At 43.5% G+C, this 21,905-nt stretch overlaps 1 protein-coding gene across 9 annotated transcripts in view; it reads left to right on the top strand.

Annotated features, from left to right (window-relative positions):
• NAV2 (neuron navigator 2) overlaps positions 1-21,905 on the top strand; it is a 766,628-nt gene that overhangs the window by 577,672 nt on the left and 167,051 nt on the right. For all 9 annotated transcript variants that reach the window (XR_007719073.1, XM_050755340.1, XM_050755338.1 and 6 more), the window contains 3 exons: positions 5,367-5,479; positions 11,457-11,565; positions 13,729-14,118. Coding sequence is in view for 8 of the 9 variants with exons in the window: in XM_050755340.1 (XP_050611297.1) it covers positions 5,367-5,479; positions 11,457-11,565; positions 13,729-14,118 (612 nt within the window). In the remaining variant the exon portion in view is untranslated. The remainder of the gene's footprint in view (positions 1-5,366; positions 5,480-11,456; positions 11,566-13,728; positions 14,119-21,905) is intronic.

The following is a 21,905-nucleotide window of genomic DNA, read 5'->3' as shown; positions in this document are numbered from 1 at the left end:
GCCTGGGACGTTGGGTAAAAGATCCTATCTAGTGGATTGCAGGTCTGTGAGGGCAGGAGCTAGACTGTGCTCCAGGAATATGTAAGTCAATAGCTAAGAAACCATGTGATAAGCTCCTAAGAGAAGCAGACACAATGTGCTCTAGGGAGCAGTTCATACAGCACAGGTTGGGGGAGGAACAGAGAAAGCTGAAGAAGGGAAGTAAAATGTGAGCTGATCCCAGGACACATAGGAATATGGGGACCCCAGGCCTTGTAGCAGCAGCTTCCCTAAGCAGAAAGCACGAAGGCCTAAATATGAGGGTGGGGGCGGTTTGGTGTCACCCAACAGGCCCTAGCATTAGTCCTAACACATCCCAACATATTTAAAAAATAAATAAAATAATAAACACCTGGCTCAATAACTAAGATTTCTTATAGCAGAGATTGCCTTGAACATTCAGATCCTCACAGTCCCTGCTGCATGCTGGGGCTTTCTGAAGGGAGAGGGACATGGGGGAGAAAGTAATGGTAGGGAAGGGGCCGGTTCTAGAAGAACAGAAGAGCTCATGTTCTGAGGAGATAAGCCTGGGTGTCTGTGGTGATGGATGGATCCTTCTGTCCTTATCTGTCCCCCAGCCCCTTTCTCTTTGATGGCACATCCTCAGGACCATGAGAGACTGTGTGGAGCCAGTCCACACTGTGGTGCTGCTGCTCTGTGTGATTCTGGCCAGCGACACAGCTTGTTGCTCAGGCTACAACACGCCTCTTACTGAATGCGGCACGCGGGCTCCAGGGGCCGTGTCATACACGTGGATGAGTCCACTCCAGGCAGATGGAAGCTCCCCAGCCCCTGCCCTTAAAGTTCTTATAATTCCCAGAGCTTTCACTGACAGTGCCCAACTCTGTCCTGTGCTGGAGATGAGCAGTGCATTTGGCCACACTGCACAATTGGATAACTAATACTCGTACACACAAAAGAGGATTAATGATCAAGTGTCACATTCTAGACACATGTTTTATGGTTGTAACTCAAGTGCATACAGATGCACAACTGTACACTCACACTCATACCGCCATACGTGTGGACACACATTAAAAGTCACATAGAAGTATGAACACAAGTATACATTCATACATGAAATGCAAAGGCACATATGCATACATGTATTTATATACCTGTTCAGGTGCATAGGTGCATGCCCAGACTCTCAGCTTGCTATGTTTGTATGATTCCCCAAAGAATGTGATATTCCCTCTTTCCTCCTGAGCTGTGTTCTAGTGGGCTCTGTTACAGTTCCTGCCAATAGCTGGTGGAGGGACTGGCTTAAGTGCTTTCAAAGGAAAGCCAGCCAGCACTAGGCCAGCAAAAGAATGTCAGGCATTGTGCTCCTTCCTTTTATTCTGCTTGCATTCTCCTTCAGTGAGGGTCGTGCTGATCTTTTTAATTGGGAGAAGGTCTCACTTTATTGAATCAAGTCATCAGCTCAGCTCACAATCCTGAGAAGAGCACCAGGGCTTAGATAATGACTCAGCTGGTCTACACACACGGCTTTTGTTTTGTTTTTGTTTTTTGTGGTTTTTTTTTTTTTTGAGATGGAGTATCACTCTATCGCCAAGGCTGGAGTGCAGTGGCACCATCTCGGCTCACTGCAACCTCCACTTCCCAGGTTCAAACAATTCTCATGCCTCAGCTGGGGCTACAGGTGCATGCCACCACACCCGGCTAATTTTTTTTTTTTTAATTTTAATAGAGAAAGGATTTCACCATGTTGCCCAGGCTGGTCTTGAACTCCTGAGCTCAGTGCTAGGATGACAGCCATGAGCCACTGCGCCCAGCCATGAACTGCTTTTAATACAATTGTTCTCTGAAGTATGGAGGCAACTGAATAGCTCCACATGAAATTTTTATAATTCCAGTAGCGTTATTAGTCTTGAGGTAATACATATTCAAGATTCACAGATTCTGTATTTGCATTTTCAAAATTAAAATATGACAGTCTTTGATCACCATCAATCCCATTCCTTCTTTTTTTGTTGTTCGCTATAATTTGAAAGATTATAAAACATATAACCTCTTTTTATTTCAAGGTTTTCTATCAGAAGAAAAGTCTTAATGATAAAGAGCAAAAGTCTGACAAAGAGGAGGAAGAGGAAAATGTCTAGGATGTGGATCTGGATCTGACTAGCCCCGTTTTTATGTTAATACCCGCTCTGGGTAACGTCCTTCTGTCCCCTCTGAGGTGCCTTCATCTTTAGGGGAGTCTGGGAAGTGACGCTGGAACCAAGAGCACCAGGATAGAAATCAGGACACCTGGGCCTTGTCCTTTATCAGCCCTTCGTTCCTTCTGAGGTCTTGGGTACCAGCTGAAGGAACAGTTATTGATCGAGTGTGGGCAGAGAGTCTGCTAAGGGCTTTCTACCTCTTAGCTCACTTCATTCTTCCCACACCTCCATGAGCTAGCAGCTTAGGGGTAAATTACACAATTTGCCCCAAGTCACAGAATTAGACTAGAGGAGCTCATGTTTAAAACCAAGTGTGGACTGGGCATAGTGGCTCACACCTGAAATCCCAGCACTTTGGAAGGTCAAGGTGGGTGGATCACTTGAGGTCAGGAGTTCAAGACCAGCCTGGCCAACATGGTGAAACCCTATCTCTACTAAAAATACAAAAATTAGCCTGGCGAGGTGGCACACACCAGTAGTCCCAACTACTCAGGACGCTGAGGCATGAGAATCCCTTGAACCTGGGAAGCGGAGGTTGCAGTGAGCCATGATCATGCCATTGCACACCAGCCTGGGCAACAGAACGAGACTCTGTCTCAAAAACAAACAAACAAAAAGCCAAGTCTATCTAACTAGTGAGACCAGGCTCTTAACCACCAGTCTTGACTCTAAATCACTTTATCTTCATTGTCTTCATCTGGAAAGTGAGAAGTTTGGATTAGATTAGATTCTATAAATTAGTTTATTCTCCTTTTCTGCTCTAACATTCTCTCCCTCAAGCTTATGGTCCACTATATATAACTTATAATTGCTCCCCCCAGCAAAACCTCTCCATGTTAAAGTTGTTACCAAGGAGTAAAGGGAAGATGGGTCATTTTTTAAAAAATCACTCAGAATGAATTATATTTATCAATTCAGAAGTACAGTAGACCCCTCTATCACTTTATAGTTTACTAAGAGTTGTGTGTCACATACCTTTGATTTTTATAGAACCAAAGGAGGTTGCTATTATTATCCCCATTGTACAGATGAGGATGCTGAGATTCAAAGAGGTGAAGTGACTTAACTCAAATTTGCATGCTAACAAGTTACAGATCTTAGACCTGGAGCTAGTCAAATATTTAGACTTCCAAGTCTAATGTTCCTTCTAGTACCTAGCATCTTCTGAGACTTAAACATTTCTTATTTATCCAGTCAACACGCCCTTCTTGTGTTGCCTGTGCAGCATATGAACTTGAACTAACCTTTGCCTCTGGAGAGCTCTCAATCTAATTGAGGAAAGATTTACTTATTAGATCACATTTTAGCCAACAGGAGAATAAGGAGAGTGCTATAGGATCACATTTTAGCCAACAGGAGAATAAGGAGAGTGCTATAGGATCACATTTTAGCCAACAAGAGAATAAGGAGAGTGCTATAGGAACTCCTGGCAAGGAGTCAAGGAAGGCTGTCAGGCAAAGATGACATGGAAGCTGCATCTTAAAGACAGATTAGGAGTGAACTAAGGAAGGAGGAGAAGGGCCTTTAGGCAGAGAGGTTGCAGTTACTACAAAGATAAACCTGTTAAAGGCATGTGGACAGAAGCCACATGTGGGCGGAGCATAGTAGAGCTGTATGTAAAGGGTTAGAAAGGCAGGTGATGGGGCTGGAAATAAAGGAAGAAGGTGGCCATCGTCTACCACAATAAGGAGTTTAGACCTTGTTCTGTGGGTAATGGAAACCACTGAAGACGGTGATGTCATCACGTAAGTTTTACAGAAGTCAGTGAAGAATCGTGTGGGGAGTAGACCAAACTTAGGAAGAGTGTAGAATGGAGATCACAGATTCAGCTGCCTAATTGGCCTCTAAATGGTCATCTAGATGGGTGGCTCAGGGTGAGCAAGGCTGTGGCAGAGGGAGCCACACCTCTTTAGAGGGTGCAGCCACCACTTGGCACCAGCAGGTGGCGATCTACAATAACAAAGGCTCTGTCTTTCCCAGGCTTTATTGTTTTTACTGGACGAAGGCAGAAATCTAGATATTTATTGTGAAATATCCCAATTTTTAAATGTTGAACTAATTTTAAAACTTTAAAATATTATGCAGACCAGTAGGAATAAATTGGGCTGGTTTCCATACTGGGCTGCCATTTGCAACCTCTAGGTGTGAGGTACCTGTTTCAAAGCACTCTTAAGGCCTCAGTAGAAATGAAGAGGGCTTGGACCCTGGCTGGAGGTGAAAGGAGCACAGGCATTATGAAATCCTTTAAAGGCAAATATAACAGAATTGAGAACAATGGCCTCAGTAGGAAGAAGAAAGGAGGGAAGAACGGTTGGATGACTTGAGGTTTATCAGTACATCCCCCATCGTCCATTCTCACTCTTGGCAAACGTTTTCCTCACAGATAGTAAAATCGGTTGAATTAGTTCAGGATGCCAGTGCGTTAATAATGTTACATGCAGGGTCATGCATCTGAATGTAATTATGCATTTACATGCCATGCCTGAATGAGCAGAGGTAGCTGTGACAAGAAAACATTGCATGAAGCCGTTGCTTCAATTTGCTTGACAAATAAGGGCATGGAGAGGGTTTGGGGAAGTACAGATTTCAGTCGAGTGTTGAAATAATGATCAAGGAGACCTTTCATGTCAGAAGAACTGAGCTCTGAATCAGAGACCTGGAGGGCAAACACACCTGCTTGGCACCCACTTCCAACTGGTTTTATGGTCACCTTTATAGAGAAAACCATGTCAGGATGATTTTGGGGTGGGGGTGCTGTTAATAGAGTCATCTTTATGTTTGACTTGTTGGCGTTGCTGGTTACTTAGAAGTTGTTCTTTGGCATAGGTTAAATTATCCAAACCACTCAGTACCCTCCAGCGTGTGTCTGGCTAGACCTAGCATCCTGAGGGAGGTTCAGAGAAGCATTCCCCAGTGAGGGATTACAGACTCTCCATCCGGGCAATGAGAAGTTTATCTTTTACAGTTCGGTGGCTCTCTCTGTTCTTAGGACATTGCTCCACATACGGCTAATGAATTATTTAGCGTCAGTCCGCTCGTCGGCTCTGTTCTGAAGCTTCTTGCTATAGGAGGTAATGGTGAGGGCTGTGGTTAGACCACAGTGGTCCAGACGTGGTAGTTGCCTCTCATGACAAGTATGTCTGCTTTGGTTTGTGTGTGAAGGTCTCAGACGGACACTGAAGGGAATGTTACCGCCGAGTCAGGCTCAACGGGTGTGAGCATGGAGCCCAGCCACTTCACCAAGACTGGACAGCCTGCTCTGGAAGAACTCACTGGTGAGTATGGAGCCCCAGAAATCTGTGTCTGTTGGTGATGAGGCCTTCCATGCAATACTTGCTGGAACAGCATGAACCCAGCTTGATTACAAGTTGCGTTATGGTTGCATTGACTTTGAGCTAAACAAACTTTCTTTCTTTTTTGTTTCCTATTATTTTTCTTCTTCTTTTTCTTCCCTTTACTCTCCCTCTTACAGTTTCTTCCCTCCTCCCCAGAATTGTAAACAAATCTCTTACTGGTGTGCAAATCCTGTTTTTAAGATATATTCAATTTTATTCATTTAGGGGCTCTGGACTCCACTGATACTTAACTTTGAATCTTCTTGTTTGCTCTTCAGATAAAGTTGCTTTTCAACAAGATGTAGAATAGTGGATTTCGTTCCTGTATAGAAGCACTGATTTAAAATGTGTTCTTAGAGTCCTACATGAATTGGGGGGAAAAATTGTAACATGCTTCTTTTTACCAGAAACAAAAAAAGAAATGTAAATTTTATTTAATTGTAACATAGACAATGATGATTACAGGAACATTATACTGTATGACAGCATAAAATCCACAGTCGTTGTATAGTTAATTCTATAAGCATTTATTTATGGACACTATACTGTCACATTCTTAATTAAAGAAGAAAAGTCACACCTTAATTAGTATTCTTACTACAGTGGATTCCAAGCTGCCATCTTCTCTGTCTCTTTTCCCCATTCCCCAACTCTGTGTCCCATGCTCCAGCAACTTCTAGTCAGGGAAGTGAGTGGTAAGCCATTGATTTATTAGTGGCTGTGTCACTCTTCTCATATCTTACCACTTCCGCAGTCGAGTTAAAAACTGAATCCATGCTTAAAATCTATTTATTAAACTGAATATCCCTGACTACAGCATTTTAATAGCCACATTACAGCTGTGGAATTGCTCTGTAGCCCAATGATTGAACCTTACCCATCTCGCAATTAGCCCCAACAATTAATTTCAGAGGATCTGGGTGATCTATTTCCTTCTGATTCCACTGGCTGGGCACAGAGACGGTGCAGAGATTCTTCAAGCCATTTGTAAGCAATCCATCTTAGAATGATTCGGGCCCCACATTTGGGATTGATTTTGTTTCCTTCTCTTCGAGGTTTGTAGCTTTCTTGCATGTGAGTACATGGATAGCATAGGAAAAGGACCAGCAATGAGAAGGGTGTGGAGTTCAGATGACTGCTCAAGTCTCCATGTACATTCCAGATTGTGTTCTGATGTGCAGACATCAAAAGAACGAGGCCAACGCTTCAGATCCCAGCATGGTTCAGATATGTGGCCCGTGGAGTGGTGTGGATTCCTGTCAGACATTGAGTCTCAGCAAAATCCACATTGGAAAAGCAAAAGCAGGAGCCAGAGAATATTCCAAATATTACTTAGATTTCAGAGTGACATTGCAGTATGTGATCTTCCCCTAATTTTTCTTTTTATCTCCATGTCTCCACTGTACCGAGCCTTAAGAACTCAGAAACCCTGAGATACTGTCAGTTGGCTTTGGGGAAGAGACTTGTGCAGCCAGTAGTGCTTGACTATTCACTCTTTGGTGTCAAATCAAATGGGGTTGGTCGCTAATGAAAATTCCTTATCAGGGTGACATGTCTTTATATTCAAGCAGTAGAAATCATACTTGTGACTATGTTGAATTTTTTTATGGAGAGACTGAATAATAAATAGCATGACGTTGAATTTAACTTACCCACAGCCAATCCTTTGAAATGACAGTGAATGGTAGGACTATTTAGAAATGGACATTTATAACTATTTGATCAATCGCTTGGTTCTTCCCCTTACTTATGCAAATGGGTGGGTTTTCCTATGGTATGTGATCATGTGCAGAGCATTATAGTTGAAAAATGCATCTTGGATGATAGAATTGAAGGAATCACACACACCTGCTTATTATCCTGCTCATGAATTCCTTCTAAACCTTGCTGGTGACTATCTTTCAGCCTCTGCTTGAATATTTCTTGGACAAAATGTTGTTCCTTCATAAGGCAGCCCTTTATTTTTTTGCTGTTGTTGACGGCTTCATCAGTTAATGGAGTTCTTTATTCTTACATTTCCAATCACTGGATATAATTCAGCCTTCTGAAGCCCTAGACAGTTTTCATTCTTTTTCATGTTGTAACATATCCCTTAAGGTTTCTTTATTTCCAAGTAAAAATCCTGGATTTTTTCCATGGTCCTTTTATAACACCTTGATATCCTCCAAACTCAGTCATATTTGGTCGCAATGTGATGCTCTCCCAATCATGACTAGTGGCTTGAGCATCGTTGGCAAAGTCCAGATCGCTACAGGTAGACACTAAATTTTTAAGACCTCTCCGAATCTATGAGCTGAAAGCTCCCAGCTGTTTCCACTGGAACTCAATTGTGTTTTTATTGTGTTCAGGCTGTGAGTTAGTGGGTAAATCCTACATTCAGGTCATTGTCAGAGGAGGCATAATTGGCAGTTCCGAATGTGATCACCTAAGCATGTCAGGTGGGTTACTGTTTTGTGTTCTTACATTACCCTTGGGGTCTGATGTAGCACCCTGGAGGAGGGCAAATATTTCCCAGCAGGACCCACAAGAGGGAAACAGGACACTCACATTTCCTGAACCCTCATTTTGTGCTATGTGCCATCTCATCTGACTCTCACACTAACCCTTCTAGCAAAGGGTTTTTATGTCCATTTTACAAATGAGATCTAGGGTCAAGTGGTTAATACACAGCACTGCCACAATTCAAATATTTATCTGTGGAAATGTGAAGTCCATGCTTTTCCTTCAACTGCACACTGACCAAATATGTGTTGCATAATAAACATTTCTTAGACCTCTATAAATTGTGTGGGGGTTACCAAAAGGAGAGATGAGACACCATCCCCAACTCAAAGATCTTTGACTTTCTGTCTGGGTGCAGTGGCTATACCTGTAATCCCAGCACTTTGGGAGGCCAAGGCGAGAGGATTGCTTGAGACCAGGAGTTTGCGACTAGCCCGGGCAACATAGAAGACTCCATCTCTGCAAAGAAAACAAATTAGCCAGGCATTGCGGTGCATCCCTGTAGCCCTAGCTACATGGGAGGGTGAGGTGGGAGGATTGCTTGAGCCCAGGAGTTTGAGGCTGCATTGAGCTATGATCATGGCACTGCACTCCAGCCTGAGGAACAGAGCAAGACTCTGTCTCTAAAAAATAAAACAAAATAGTTGAATTTCTAATGGAGGGTTAAAACCATTAATAGAGTGATGGATAAATAAATATGGTTACTATATTTTGTGTGTGTGGTTAAGGTAATTAGTTGAGGTAATTTGTAAACCTATGCCTAGATGTAGCCTCATAATCGATGTTTTCTAAAGGGCCTAGAGCTAACCTAAGAATATTTTTTAGCAGGCTTATATACATAAAATGTGGCCAAATTGGCAGTAAAAGATTTCACTGATAGCCCAGAAGGTAGATGCAGTTACATTCCTCCAAAGTCATTAGGGGAAGGTATAATAGACATTCATCTTTGCTTTTGTTTAAAAACACATACATATATATGTATTTTAAAGCACTGGGAGGGAAATGCAAGTTTGGCCACTTTTCAGATAAGAGAAAAATGCCTTCCAAATTTCCTTGGGTTAAAAGGTGGAAGGAGAAATTGGAAAGCACTTGCATTTTCAAGTAAATTTCCTCCATGAAATCATGGGTATATCATTTACTCCATCCCAGCCTCCAGGCACCACCATGCCAAGAACAACCTAAGGAAGTTGTCATCTATCTCAGAAGAAAAGTTAATTCTATTACATTTCTTAGCTGCCCAGTCCCCTGTTAATGACAATTGTTGGAAGTTCAACCTGTTGTCTGATGTCAATTGTACTTGCTGCTGCTTCGTGTCTAATGTAAATTCCACTTGTGCTATGTTCTAGATGGAGATTTCTTTGAAAATATTGCTCAACACTTGAAAATAGTCCTAGGCTTTTAAAGACCCATGTTTGTGCTTCTTCAGTCTTCTCAGCTGTCCCTAAAATTACTCTGAGGGAGAAAATGTATAATTCTATTAATCATTATTATAGTTATTGCCCCTCTCCTCCTCCCATTGTAAGGCTAAAATGAATGGAACTAGGCCATGTGCGGTGGCTCACTATAATCCCATACACCTATATGTATGGGATCAGGCCATGTGCGGTGGGATCACCTATAATCCCAGGACTTTGGGAGGCCAAGGCAGGAGGATCACCTGAGGTCAGGAGTTCGAGACCAGCCTGGCCAACATGGTGAAACCCCGTCTCTACTTAAAAAAAAAAAAAAAAAATTAGCCAGGTGTGGTGGCAGGCGCCTGTAATCCCAGCTACTCAGAAGGCTGAGGCAGAAGAATCACTTGAACCCAGGAGGTGGATGTTGCAGTAAGCTGAGATCGTGCCACTGCACTCTAGCCTGGGCAACAGAGCGAGACACTGTCTCAAAAAAATAGAAAGAAATGGAATTGCCAGAGAACCCAAAACAAGACTGCGCTGTGTCCTAGCTTGTGTGTGGCATGTTTCTCATGGTACACTAGTGCCAGCTCGCTCAAATGCTGCTCAGCCAAGTGTCTTCTGGAAAGTTTTGCCCAGGGAATGGAAGGCTGTGGTCCTAACAAAGAGGAACCCAGCTGTCTGTTTCTTTTCTTTTCTTTCCATTTTTCTTTTCTTTTCTTTCTTTTCTTTTCCTTCCCTTTCCCTTTTCCTTTCTCCTTTTCTTTCTCCTTTCCCTTCCCTTTCTTTCCTTTCTTCTTTTCTTTCTTTCCTTTCTTTTCTGTCTGACTGACTGGCTTTCTGTCTGTCTTTTCTTGCTTGCTTGCTTGCTTGCTTGCTTTCTTGCCTTCTTGCCTTCTTGCCTTCTTGTCTTTCTTTCTCTTCTTTCTTTCCTCCTTTCCTTCTTTCCTTTCTTCCCTCCCCTTCCTTTCTCCCTTTCTCCCTTCCTCCCTTCCTCCCTTCCTCCCTTCCTCCCTTCCTCCCTTCCTCCCTTCACTCTCTGTTACCCTGGCTGGATTGCAATGGCACAATCTTGGCTGACTGCAACCTCTGCCTCCTAAACTAAAGACATCGTCCAACCTTAGACTCCAGAGTAGCTGGCACTACAGGTGTATGTCATCAGACGGGGTTTTGCCATGTTGTGCAGGCTGGTCTTGAACTCCTGGGCCCAAGCGATCCACCTGCTTTGGCTTCCCAAATGCTCGGATTATAGGCGTGAGCCACTGCGCCCGGCCCCCAGCTGTTTCTTGAAGGCTCCCTGCTCTAGAGCACCAGCTGGCTTGTGTTGAGTGCTTATGGTGAGCACTGTGCTAAGGGAAATCCCGGCTTGATCCCAGTTTGTCCCCACAAATGTCCTTTGAGGTCAGTACTACCACTGTGTTCCTTTTAGAAAAGTGAAATCTGAAGGACAGAGAGGACCAGCACCTTCCCCACAGTCACACGGCCAGTAAGTAGAGGAGCTTGAATTTGAGGTGACATAATACATCTAACAATGAAGAAAGCAATCTTTCTCTGTATAAGTATTTGTGATTAACAGGTGCAGATCTTCTAGCTACTGCAAGCTATCCTTGCAAAGTAGGGCCTAAGATAGCTGCATATATCACCAATAGGTGAACAAACAAAATGCTCTACTCATTTTTGCATGGGCAGAAAATGACTACCTGGTCGGACCTAACCTGAGCGTGTCTCTGCTGGAGACACTGTGGAAATGTGTTTACATCTCAGACTAGGCACTTGGCTTCTCCCACACACTAGACTTCACCTATTTAAGGAGGCACCTGAAGGAAGAATCTCCTTGGACTTCACACTTCCTTTGGGTTTCCATTCACACTTCCATTCAATCATTCATTCATTCTCAAATCCTTATTAAGCGCCCACAGCGAGGCACATACTGAGTATAGTTATGGTCACAGACATGGATGCTGCCCTTATGAAGCTCAGGGTTGGTCAGAGAATTAAACTAATCTTAACCCTCGTCTTTCCAGGGGAAGATCCTGAGGCTCGGCGGCTGCGGACAGTGAAGAACATCGCTGATCTGCGGCAGAATTTGGAGGAAACCATGTCCAGTTTAAGGGGAACTCAGGTTACACACAGGTATCTGCAGTGTGAATTACTTTACTGAACTAGCTGGTATGTTAATTTTCTACTGTGTTTGTTCATACCATTAGCAAAGCGATTTGGTTATAATGGATCAATAGCCTCGCTTTCCAAATGTGCCGGAATTCACAAAGAATGCCATACAACATGCAGAAGAGAATTATAGGAAACAAAAATTAGTATAGACAGATTTTTCCCAAAAGCAGAAGGTTGCTAAATCCATTCAACAAATGATACTGTAGACCAGCTCTATTTAAATTTCACTTTACTTGCATTTTCTAAAACTATCTGGTGCTGTTGAAATGAGCAGGTGAACTGTATTTGACCTGTGTGATAAACTGAATAACTTGAATTCCTACCCACTCTTCTGATATGCAGCACTCTGTAATATTGTTAGTCATGCACGTGCATAAAACATGTAAGGAAATATTTATAAAAACTTATGATCGTGTTTAAACTCTGATTTAGTTGGATGAAATCTAGGATTATATTGGAAACATTTATCAGGTACTTTCATTGTTGAACAAGAAGTTGAAGAGGATGCAACCCTGGGATGTCCTTTGTGATTTGGGCAGGAGGAGGTTTTATAGTATGTGGAAGTCAAGGAAAGTTCTCGTTGTCCCCACTGAGCTTCCACAGAGTCTCCTTTGCTTCTCCAATTTCAGTTTCTTTGATAAGTGGCTATGGCAAGGAAACCACGGGGCTTCCACTGTCAGCAGTTTTGGCAGATTGGGGTTAACCACTGTGGGTTCCATCTCCAATAGGACTGAGGCCCAAAACAAGGGGTCCAATCCGAGAAAAATAAGGCCACTTCCAAGATCAGAGGAAAACAAAAACAGCTTAAGGGAGCAAATTGGCTCTTCCAGAGGAAAGTAAACTCGGGGGTTTGGGGGTGGTACCGTCTTAAACCTTTAGATATCTGAATGAAGGGAGTCAGATATTGGATCTCGTGACTCTACCATTAGTGTGAAACATCCGTCTTTCCACCGTCGTCACTGACACTGACTTAATGTTGGCATAGCAGTTTCACGGTGGGATGGTAATTATGACAGGAGGGAAGACTTCAGTGGTTTCTTCTGCAGGGAAGAATCTCACTCTCTTTGCTCAGTGAGGAAATTGCAGTTTTCCTGTGAAAGTATAGATGATAGTTTTGACTAGGCTGCAAGAAACTGCGGTGCTGTGAAGACAGTGGAAGACGGACTCTGCCAAGAGATTGAGCTCATCCTTGGGCAGATTCTGGTCCGTGTAACTTGATTGAAGAGGGAACTCAAGCCCAGGCATTTACCAATCTTTCCAGACTTTTTGGATGAAATCTGTGATTTACAGCAAAAGTCTGGGGGAAGTGAACCTCAGAGGGTTACAAAAAGAACTGTGTCCACTGCTCAGTTGGGAGGGAGCTGAGGATGTAAAATGTGGTATCAGGAACTCCTGGTGGGTGGAGAATCCCACCCTTAGGAAAAGAGGGCTGTGATACGACATCCTAGAATGAATGGGCAAGCAGGAACCTTCATGCCCCGTCCTAATCAGCTCAGCATTTTCTAGTATTTTCTTTCCCAGAATGGAAAGAAAATTCTTTTTTTGGGTGGGGGAGGGGGATGGAGTCTCACTCTCTGTCGCCAGGCTGGAGTGCTGTGACGCAATCTCAGCTCACTGCAACCTCCGCCTCCTGGGTTCAAGTGATTCTCCTGCCTCAACCTCCCGAGTAGCTGGGACTACAGGCCTGTGCCACCATGCCCAGCTAATTTTTGCATTTTTAGTAGAGATGGAGTTTCACCATGTTGGCCAGGATGGTCTTGATCTCTTGACTTCATGATCCACCCACCTCGGCCTCCCAAAGTGCTGGGATGACAGGTGTGAGCCACTGCATCCGGCCTGGAAAGAAAATTCTAGCAGTTAAGGTCATTTAATTAAAGGAATTTGTTTCTTGTACCATGTTTTAGCAGGGAAAGTCTCCAGTAGGCTTTTCAGAATGTTATGTAGATGTGCGGCTTTCCTTTTTCATTTTGAGCAGGGGAAGCACACCAGGTGGTACATGGGGCCAGCTGTTTTATCCTATTTTATATATGAGGATTATTTCATAATTCTAAATAATTAAAGAACATATAAACTGTGAAGGATACTAGGTACCTTTGAGTCTAATCAGGTTGGTTTTGTTTCTAGCACATTGGAAACCACGTTTGACACCAATGTCACCACGGAGATGAGTGGCCGCAGCATACTCAGCTTGACAGGGAGGCCCACACCTCTGTCCTGGAGACTGGGCCAGTCCAGCCCTCGGCTCCAAGCAGGAGATGCCCCCTCAATGGGCAACGGGTACCCCCCTCGAGCCAACGCCAGCCGGTTCATCAACACTGAGTCAGGTCGCTACGTGTACTCCGCCCCTCTGAGAAGGCAGCTGGCCTCCCGGGGCAGCAGCATCTGCCACGTGGACGTCTCAGACAAGGCGGGAGATGAGATGGACCTGGAAGGCATCAGCATGGATGCCCCCGGCTACATGAGCGATGGGGACGTTCTGAGCAAGAACATCCGGACCGATGACATTACAAGCGGGTAAGTACCCAGGGCCGCCCTTTTTCCCAGAGAGAAAGCAAGCTTGGCACCTGGCTTCCCTTTTGTAGGGCTCTGTTTGAGTCTTCCGGAGGAGGTCAAACTTTCTGCTATCCATATCAAAGGCTGTGTGGCATGGAGGGAGATGCTGCTGGGCTGTGAGTCTGAAGGCCTGGGTAGTCCAGGCTTGGCCAGTAACTCACAAACAGCAGAGTGACACCCGAAAACAAACCATGTCGCGTTAGTCCCTTAAACCAAACCTTGCACTAAGGATGGAATCCTTGCAGGTTACACGACCTCCCTAGGCCTATGAGATTTGGCCTGTACCTACCTTTTAGATCTCATCTTCCTCTCTCCTACCTGTTTCCCTGCTGCAGCTGTCCCTCTCAGTCCTCAATCTTGTCAAACTCTTTTCCACCTCACAGCCTTGCACGCTGTTTCTCAGCCTGGATTCTGCTTCCCAGATCTTTGTGTGGTAGGTCCTTCTTGCTGCTCAGCTGACACCTCCTTGGAGGGGCCCTCCTTGACCGTGCAATTTGAAGTAGGTGTGTGTATGCCCTAGGCATCTCCACCACTCTGTGGCAGGCTCCTTTGGAAGCTTATCACTATTTGAAATTAGCCTGATTATGTGTATATCCTTTATTGCCTCCCAGCCCTCTCCTACTTGCAGCAATAAGCACCACAAAGCAAGGACTTGTCTTGTTCGTTCACCGCAGGATCCCCAGTGTGTTGTGTATAATAGGAGCTCATAAATATTGCTAAGTCAATGAACATGTGAATCAGTGAATGAACAAACCCAGCCTCCCTGTTTCTCTGTGTGCTCACATATGAAGTAAAGCGGGTGATGAGATGATGTCTAAGGAAACATTTAGGTGGAGCCTGCCATGACTGTATAGCACGAGGCCTGGCCGGCAACTTGTTCATGCTCCCCTCTCAGATCACCCTGCAGACTTAAGGTGCAGTGAGTTATTTCAGTCGCCTGAGACTTCTTCCTTCATCTGTTAACGTGACTTGCCCAGAAGTTCTCCAAGATCTTTTCCACCTCGAATGTTCTAGCTGTTAAAGTTACAGATAAGAAAAAGCAGAAATAGCCGGGCGCGGTGGCTCAAGCCTGTAATCCCAGCACTTTGGGAGGCCGAGACGGGTGGATCACGAGGTCAGGAGATCGAGACCATCCTGGCTAACACAGTGAAACCCCGTCTCTACTAAAAATACAAAAAAAACTTAGCCGGGCGAGGTGGCAGGCGCCTGTAGTCCCAGCTACTCGGGAGGCTGAGGCAGGAGAATGGCGTGAACCCGGGAGGCGGAGCTTGCAGTGAGCTGAGATCCGGCCACTGCACTCCAGCCTGGGTGACAGAGCGAGACTCCGTCTCAAAAAAAAAAAAAAAAAAAAAAAAAAGAAAAAGCAGAAATACTAATTGTGCCACTCATTTCCATGAAAGTAATGATCAAGAACCCGATGGGTGAGTCAGTATTTTTATAATTTAAATAATAGCTAACTCTCCTATATGCCAAATACAGTGCTAGATGCTTTACTTTTATACTCTCTTGTTCTATCTCCACAGCAATCCTTTGAGGTAGATGATATCACAATCCCCATTTTAGAGATGAGGAAAGTGAAGTCCAGGAAGGTTAAATAACTTGCCCAAGGGCTTGCAGCTATTAGAGACAGAGCATAATAGTGTATCATCTTGCCAACATTTTATTGCTGTATTGAAATATTACAACTACTAGAGTTTATTTCAAAATTAATTTTCCTCCGTTCTACCTCTGTGACTAGAAATGTTCTTTTATTTCATTAAAAGCTGAGGCATAGAGGTGCTTTGGTTTTCAACCTGTCACTTTTAGAACTATCTTGGGTAGGGAAATCTTTGAAAATAGGATCCACCAAACCTTTTGCAGAGGAAAAGGAAAATTTCACCTTCACCCTCTGAAGGTTCACTGGAAAATCAACTCACAAGAGGCAGATTCGTTAGAGAAAGGACATACAAATTTACTTAATATATATACACAGAAGCCTTCAGAGTAAATACCCAAAGATATAGGGAAAATTGTCCAATTTTATGCTTAGGTTCTACAAAGTATGGACAGCTGTGTAGAAATATGATTGGGCAAAAAGGGTATGATCTAATGCTAGTAGATAAAGTGGGGAATCCCGGGAAGGTCTGTCTGTCTAGATTCTTCTTGGCCCTTCTGAGCAGCATTCCTGCCTTCTGGGTATGGGGCAGAGCCCTCTCTGTAATGGAGGTTTCTACAATCAAACAAGGTGGCTCAGATAATTTCCTTATGCCCAGGATTCACACAGAAAGAAAGAGGGGAAATTAGAGTAATGGTTTGGAGGTTTTATGGCTGGCTTTGGGGCAAAAGGGTTCTGATTTCTATGGCCCACCTGGGGGCAGAGGGATTCTAGTTTCTATGGCTGGCCTCAGGGGAAATAGGATTGAGAGACCAGAGGGCAGGAAAAGGTCAGAGAAAAACTTTCGCTTCTGAAGCCTTTATTTTGTAGTGTTTTCTGAGCCCCAACACCTTACAGTACAACAAATTTTTGCTACCTGGAATAGCTGGCGCAATTAACGGACTGAGAAATTAAATGACCTGGTCAACTTAGAGCATCATTTTTTTTTCTAGTCTTCTACAAACATGAAAAACAATAGCATACACCTATTAACTACAACTGAATTGCGCATAATGTAATCTTTGTATTATTGTTTAGAAGACTTTTGGTATCTAGCATGGACTCAGATTTATTATTATCAATTCCCATTTTCATATACTACCAAAAAAAAATCTGGCTAGTTTTGCAGTTTTTGTATCCTGTAATAAAGAGTTGAGTTTATTGTCAAACCAGTCTTAATTATAAAAAGATGGCCAGTGAATTTATTTTGCTGTAGTGTTGATTATGTCCACAAGGTGGAGACATTGAAACACTCTAACCTGAAGCTTAGCGCTAGCGGAGTGAGAAACTCCTGGTTTCTTTAACCATCCAAACCAGAGCCTTTACCTTTGCGTAAAATCACCAATGTTTACATTTCAGTTCCAGCTTTGCCAAGCTTACGTTTTAGCATGTGTGATAGCACTTAGAGCAAGTGTAGATAAAAAGTTCAGAAATGTAAGCAAAGCACCTGATTACTGAAACTGGAGAACTTTGGTCTGGTTTCTCTTCCTGTTCCTTTTAATGTAGAAATGTACCCTCAGCATGAGGAGAGGTAGCCCAGATGGTACCTAATGCTCCTTCTAGTTGTAGCATTCTAAAACACTTGTTAAGCATGTCTCCACTCTGTGGAAATGCATGTGAATTTCTGCTGTGAGGCTAAGTTACCAGTTCGTGTTTACATGCAGAGTTCAGGGCAAGACAGTTAATGTCTTTTCTACTCATATCATTTTCTTTCTATAAACTGGCAAGATTATAAATATTGAAAGGCTGGTTATTCTGTGCTTCAGAATCTGCTGAATAAGGCACTGTTGAGGCAACTGAAGTAGTGAAAGGGAAATAGGCTGAGATATCTTATTGGACAGACCAGGGCTTAAACCCTGCCCAACCTCTTGCCAGCTCTATGACGTTAGGCATGTCATTTAACTTCCCTGAGCTTTGAAGCACTACAATTAATATGGTTTTTAAACCTTCAGCTGGATTTCTCTTTGCAGTTGTATCTGATAAAGACCAAAATCCCAGTCAGGGTCTAGATGCCTTATCGCCCTCAAACATCCAGGCGCTTGGAAACAATGAAATGATTAAAGCTTTTGTCCAGATGTTTATTTGGCTTAGTAGAAACATAGCCTTGATGTATGAGTAATATATCAATCCATACAGAGGCTCTTTGAGGAAAGTTCTTGTAAAAGTTTATGACAAGTTTATTTAGAAAATCTGATATGGAAGTAAATTCTGGTTTCTAAAAACCTAAGAACTCTGTTTTTAAAGTGATGCTGTACCTTGGCTTGGCATAACAGCTATTTTTTGATGCCCCTATTCATTTTTCTGTATTGGTGTGTGCATGTGCACGTGTGTATATCCTTCAGTTCTCCCTATGGTAGGGCTGAAATTACTTCATTACCATATTACCATGTAGTTTAGCTAAGAAATTAAGAGCAAATGCCTTTTACACTTTGTGTGTGTGTGTGTGTGTGTGTGTGTGTGTGTGTGTGTGTGTCTCAAATCCTTATATTGTGCCTGGTATATACCAGGCATGTCTAAGTACTTTACAGGTTGTTATTTGATCTCACTCGATCCTTTTATTGGATTGATAAATTGGGCATTGGCTATAGCGGGGAGGAAATTAAAATAACAGATGAGATTTCTCTTACTAGGTTCTGATCTGTGAAGTCAATCTTCTACTCATATTCTAAAATTCAAAGTGCCATATGGTACAGAATAAAATTAAAGGGGCAGACTCCATGTCCATATGTTTGAAATGATTTTTTTTTTCTTTTCAAAGGAGGCGCTGAGTTGTACAATGTTCCAAAGTATAAATATATATCCCTTTATGGACAAAAATTGACCCTTTAAATATAACATCAGAAGTTTCTCCCTCTCAGAACCTTTGATGACTTCCCATTGCCTGTGGGAACAGATCTGAACGCCTTAACTAACTGTGGAGGCCCTTCATGGCCTTTGCCTCACCTGCCTTCGCTGACTTACCCCCGACCACATTTCCCTTCACACACTCCAGACTTCCCACTGCTCTAGGCCACCTGCCACCACCAAAGGCTGGTTCCTGCATTTGCAAAGCCCTGTCTCTGGTTCCTGCATTTGCAAAGCCCTCCCTCTTGGGACATGCTGCTTTCTTCCTGGAATTCCTTTCCCCTCATGCCCATCTGACTAATCCTGAAGAAAACATCTCCCCCGTGATGTCCTCTGGGACTCCCCCAGTCAGAGTTAGCTCTGACTCACATGTTTCTGATGGTCTTGGTTCACACCTACCCTTATGTATAAGCGTTTCACTTTGCATGGGAAATGTTTGAGAGGCACTGAATGGTATTGAGGAAAGAGTATGATCTTAAAAGGCAAGCAGAATTGAGATTTAATCCTGGCTCTGCCAAGTGAACTGGAACAAGTTCTTAACATTTGAATATTAGAGACGGAGCTTGAAAAGAATAGGCAAGAATCTGAGATGCATAAGAAATGGTGTGCGTGCGTGCGTGTGTGTGTGTGTGTGTGTGTGTGTGTGTGTGTGTGTCTTTCTCCACTAAACTTGGAATTCCTAGCAGTCAGACAGCACTCATTATTTTTCTAAACCCAGAGACTGGGACATAGCAGGTATTTAATATTTTGAGAATGGTCTGTTCATTCTTGATGCCTACCCTGACAGGACCTTATGCTTATATAACTCGCTACCACACGCTATGAAGCTCAATGGTTCTATTTACAGAACACTTGGAGAAAGCCAACTTAGCCTGTGGTGTCCATCTAGTGGCTGATAGAGGATGTGATGCTGCAGTTTCAATTGCTTTTCACTGTGAGTCATTGTGTTGGTTTAAAGCTCCTTCCTGGCTGGTGATATTTAGGGCTAAGTATGTTGGTTTTTGAGAATGAGGTTGATCAATAGCCTAGTGTGGAGAGAAACCAGGGTGTAAGCATTTCATCTTCCACAGTGGCTTTTTAGGGGCTGCTGTTTTCCCTCTTTGGTGGTAGGAATTACTCCGTCGACAAATATGGGCACAGATGCCTGCTGGGAGACTCTGTTCTTCAGAAATTGAGGAACTCATTTGTGCTGAATTAATTAAAGTCATCCCTCAGTGTCCATGAGGGATTGGTTTCAGGACCCCCAGAAAATACCAAAATCTGTGGATGCTCAAGTTTTTCATGTAAAATTGCATAGTATTTGCATATAACCTATGTATATCCTCCTATATACTTTAAATCATCTCTAGATTACCTGTAATATCTAATACAATGTAAATGCTATATGGATAGTTGTTATGCTTTATTTTTGTTTGTATTATTTGTTCATAAGAGGGTGCTTCATGCTCTCATGCATCATTAGCATGTATAATGCCCTGTATCTTTTCCTTTTTTTTTTTTTTTTTTTTTGTTTTTGGAGACGGAGTCTCGCTCTGTCGCCCAGGCTGGAGTGCAGTGGCCGGATCTCAGCTGGCTGCAAGCTCTGCCTCCTGGGTTTACGCCATTCTCCTGCCTCAGCCTCCCGAGTAGCTGGGACTACAGGCGCCCACCACCACGCCCAGCTAATTTTTTGTATTTTTAGTAGAGACGGGGTTTCACCGTGTTAGTCAGGATGGTCTTGATCTCCTGACCTCATGATCCGCCCACCTCAGCCTCTGAAAGTCCTGGGATTACAGACGTGAGCCACCGTGCCCAGCCTATCTTTTCCTTTATTGCCTGTCAGTCATCTCTCTGATTCCATCCAAGCAGAGGTAGTGACTTTTCTGTACGCTTCGTTGATACTTGCTGTATCTGTATTAGCACTGGTAGCACTACATCAGAATTGATTTATTAGTGTTTGTATGTATGTGTGTGTGTATACGTGTGTATGTGTGTATATGTATGCGTGTGCATGTGTGTATATATATATTTTTATATATATCTATATATATGAGATAGGAAAGACAAAACCTAAACCTGTTGTAAGTTCTAAAGGTTAAGGTCAAATCTGTCTTGAGTGCTCCTGTATCTTCATTGGCTGGCACAGTGCCTGCCTGTTCTATAGTAAGTAGTCAATAAATATTTGTTGGCTGGGCACAGTGGCTCACATCTGCAATCCCAGCACTTTGGGAGGCTGAGATGGGAGGATCATTTGAGCCTAGGAGTTCAAGACCAGCCTATGCAACATAGTGAGACCTGTTGCTACAAAAAATTTAAAAGCTGTTCGTGGTGGCATGTTCCTGTGGTCCCAGCTGAGGTGGAAGGGTCACTTGAGTCCAGGAGGTTGAGGGTGCAGCGAGGTGTCATTACACCATTGCACTCCAACCTGGGTGACAGAGAAAGACCTTGTCTCAAAAAAAAAGTCAAGCGAATGCTACAACTAACTTTAAGAATGGCAAGGCCAACCATATTTCTCTAAATGAATTTGTGCCTATGATTGTAGCCCCACTGAGTTTGAGGACCTAGTCACATGTCTTTCTTCTTCTGGGCCCTGTCATTTTGGACTGCCTCTAACCCTGTGAGCTTGACATTATCAGTACAAGAGAAACAGAACTAGGAACACTTGCCATGTGGACTGATGGAAGATAGACATGCCCCTGTTCATCTCTTCCTTCCTTCACTGAACATTATGGGACAAATGTGTGAGGTGTTTCTCACCAAGTCAGCATAGAACATAGCAGGCAGCACCCTGAGTCAAAGGGGGTAGATTAATAGCATGAAAGGCTCTTTCTTATCTGGTGAATCTCTCCAGACCAGACCTGGAGTGACCTTGATAGGCTGTTGTTTCTGGCGGACTGAGAGGAGAGAAAGCCAGAGTACTCCTTACAGCCTAACGCACCCTGGAGCCAAGATAAATGAATTTAGGAGAGGCTGTCCTGAAAGGCACTGATTCATGGCAGGTTCCAGCAGGGTGTGGCAGGCATCTTGAGATTTGGAAAGGATAGGTTCTTGTTTCTCTAGGCTGATCCCACTGAAATGATCTTGGCTTTTGGTGTTCTTGGAAGGCTTGGGAAGTTCAGGTTGCCAGCCAGCCAGTGGGCTGGTCTCAGTGGGATTAGGAAGATTGAGCTGTCAAGGAAAGGTAAAGACTCAGCTGTGTGGACAGACCCATCTATAGGGCTTGGTGCCAATGAATGGAAACTCTCTCTTCACAACACTCAGACACGAAATGTGTGGGTTGCTTTCCCCACAC

This window comes from Macaca thibetana, chromosome 14 (genome assembly GCF_024542745.1).
Source record: "Macaca thibetana thibetana isolate TM-01 chromosome 14, ASM2454274v1, whole genome shotgun sequence".
Lineage (NCBI taxonomy): Eukaryota > Metazoa > Chordata > Mammalia > Primates > Cercopithecidae > Macaca > Macaca thibetana.
This window is presented reverse-complemented; position numbering and strand designations above follow the sequence as displayed.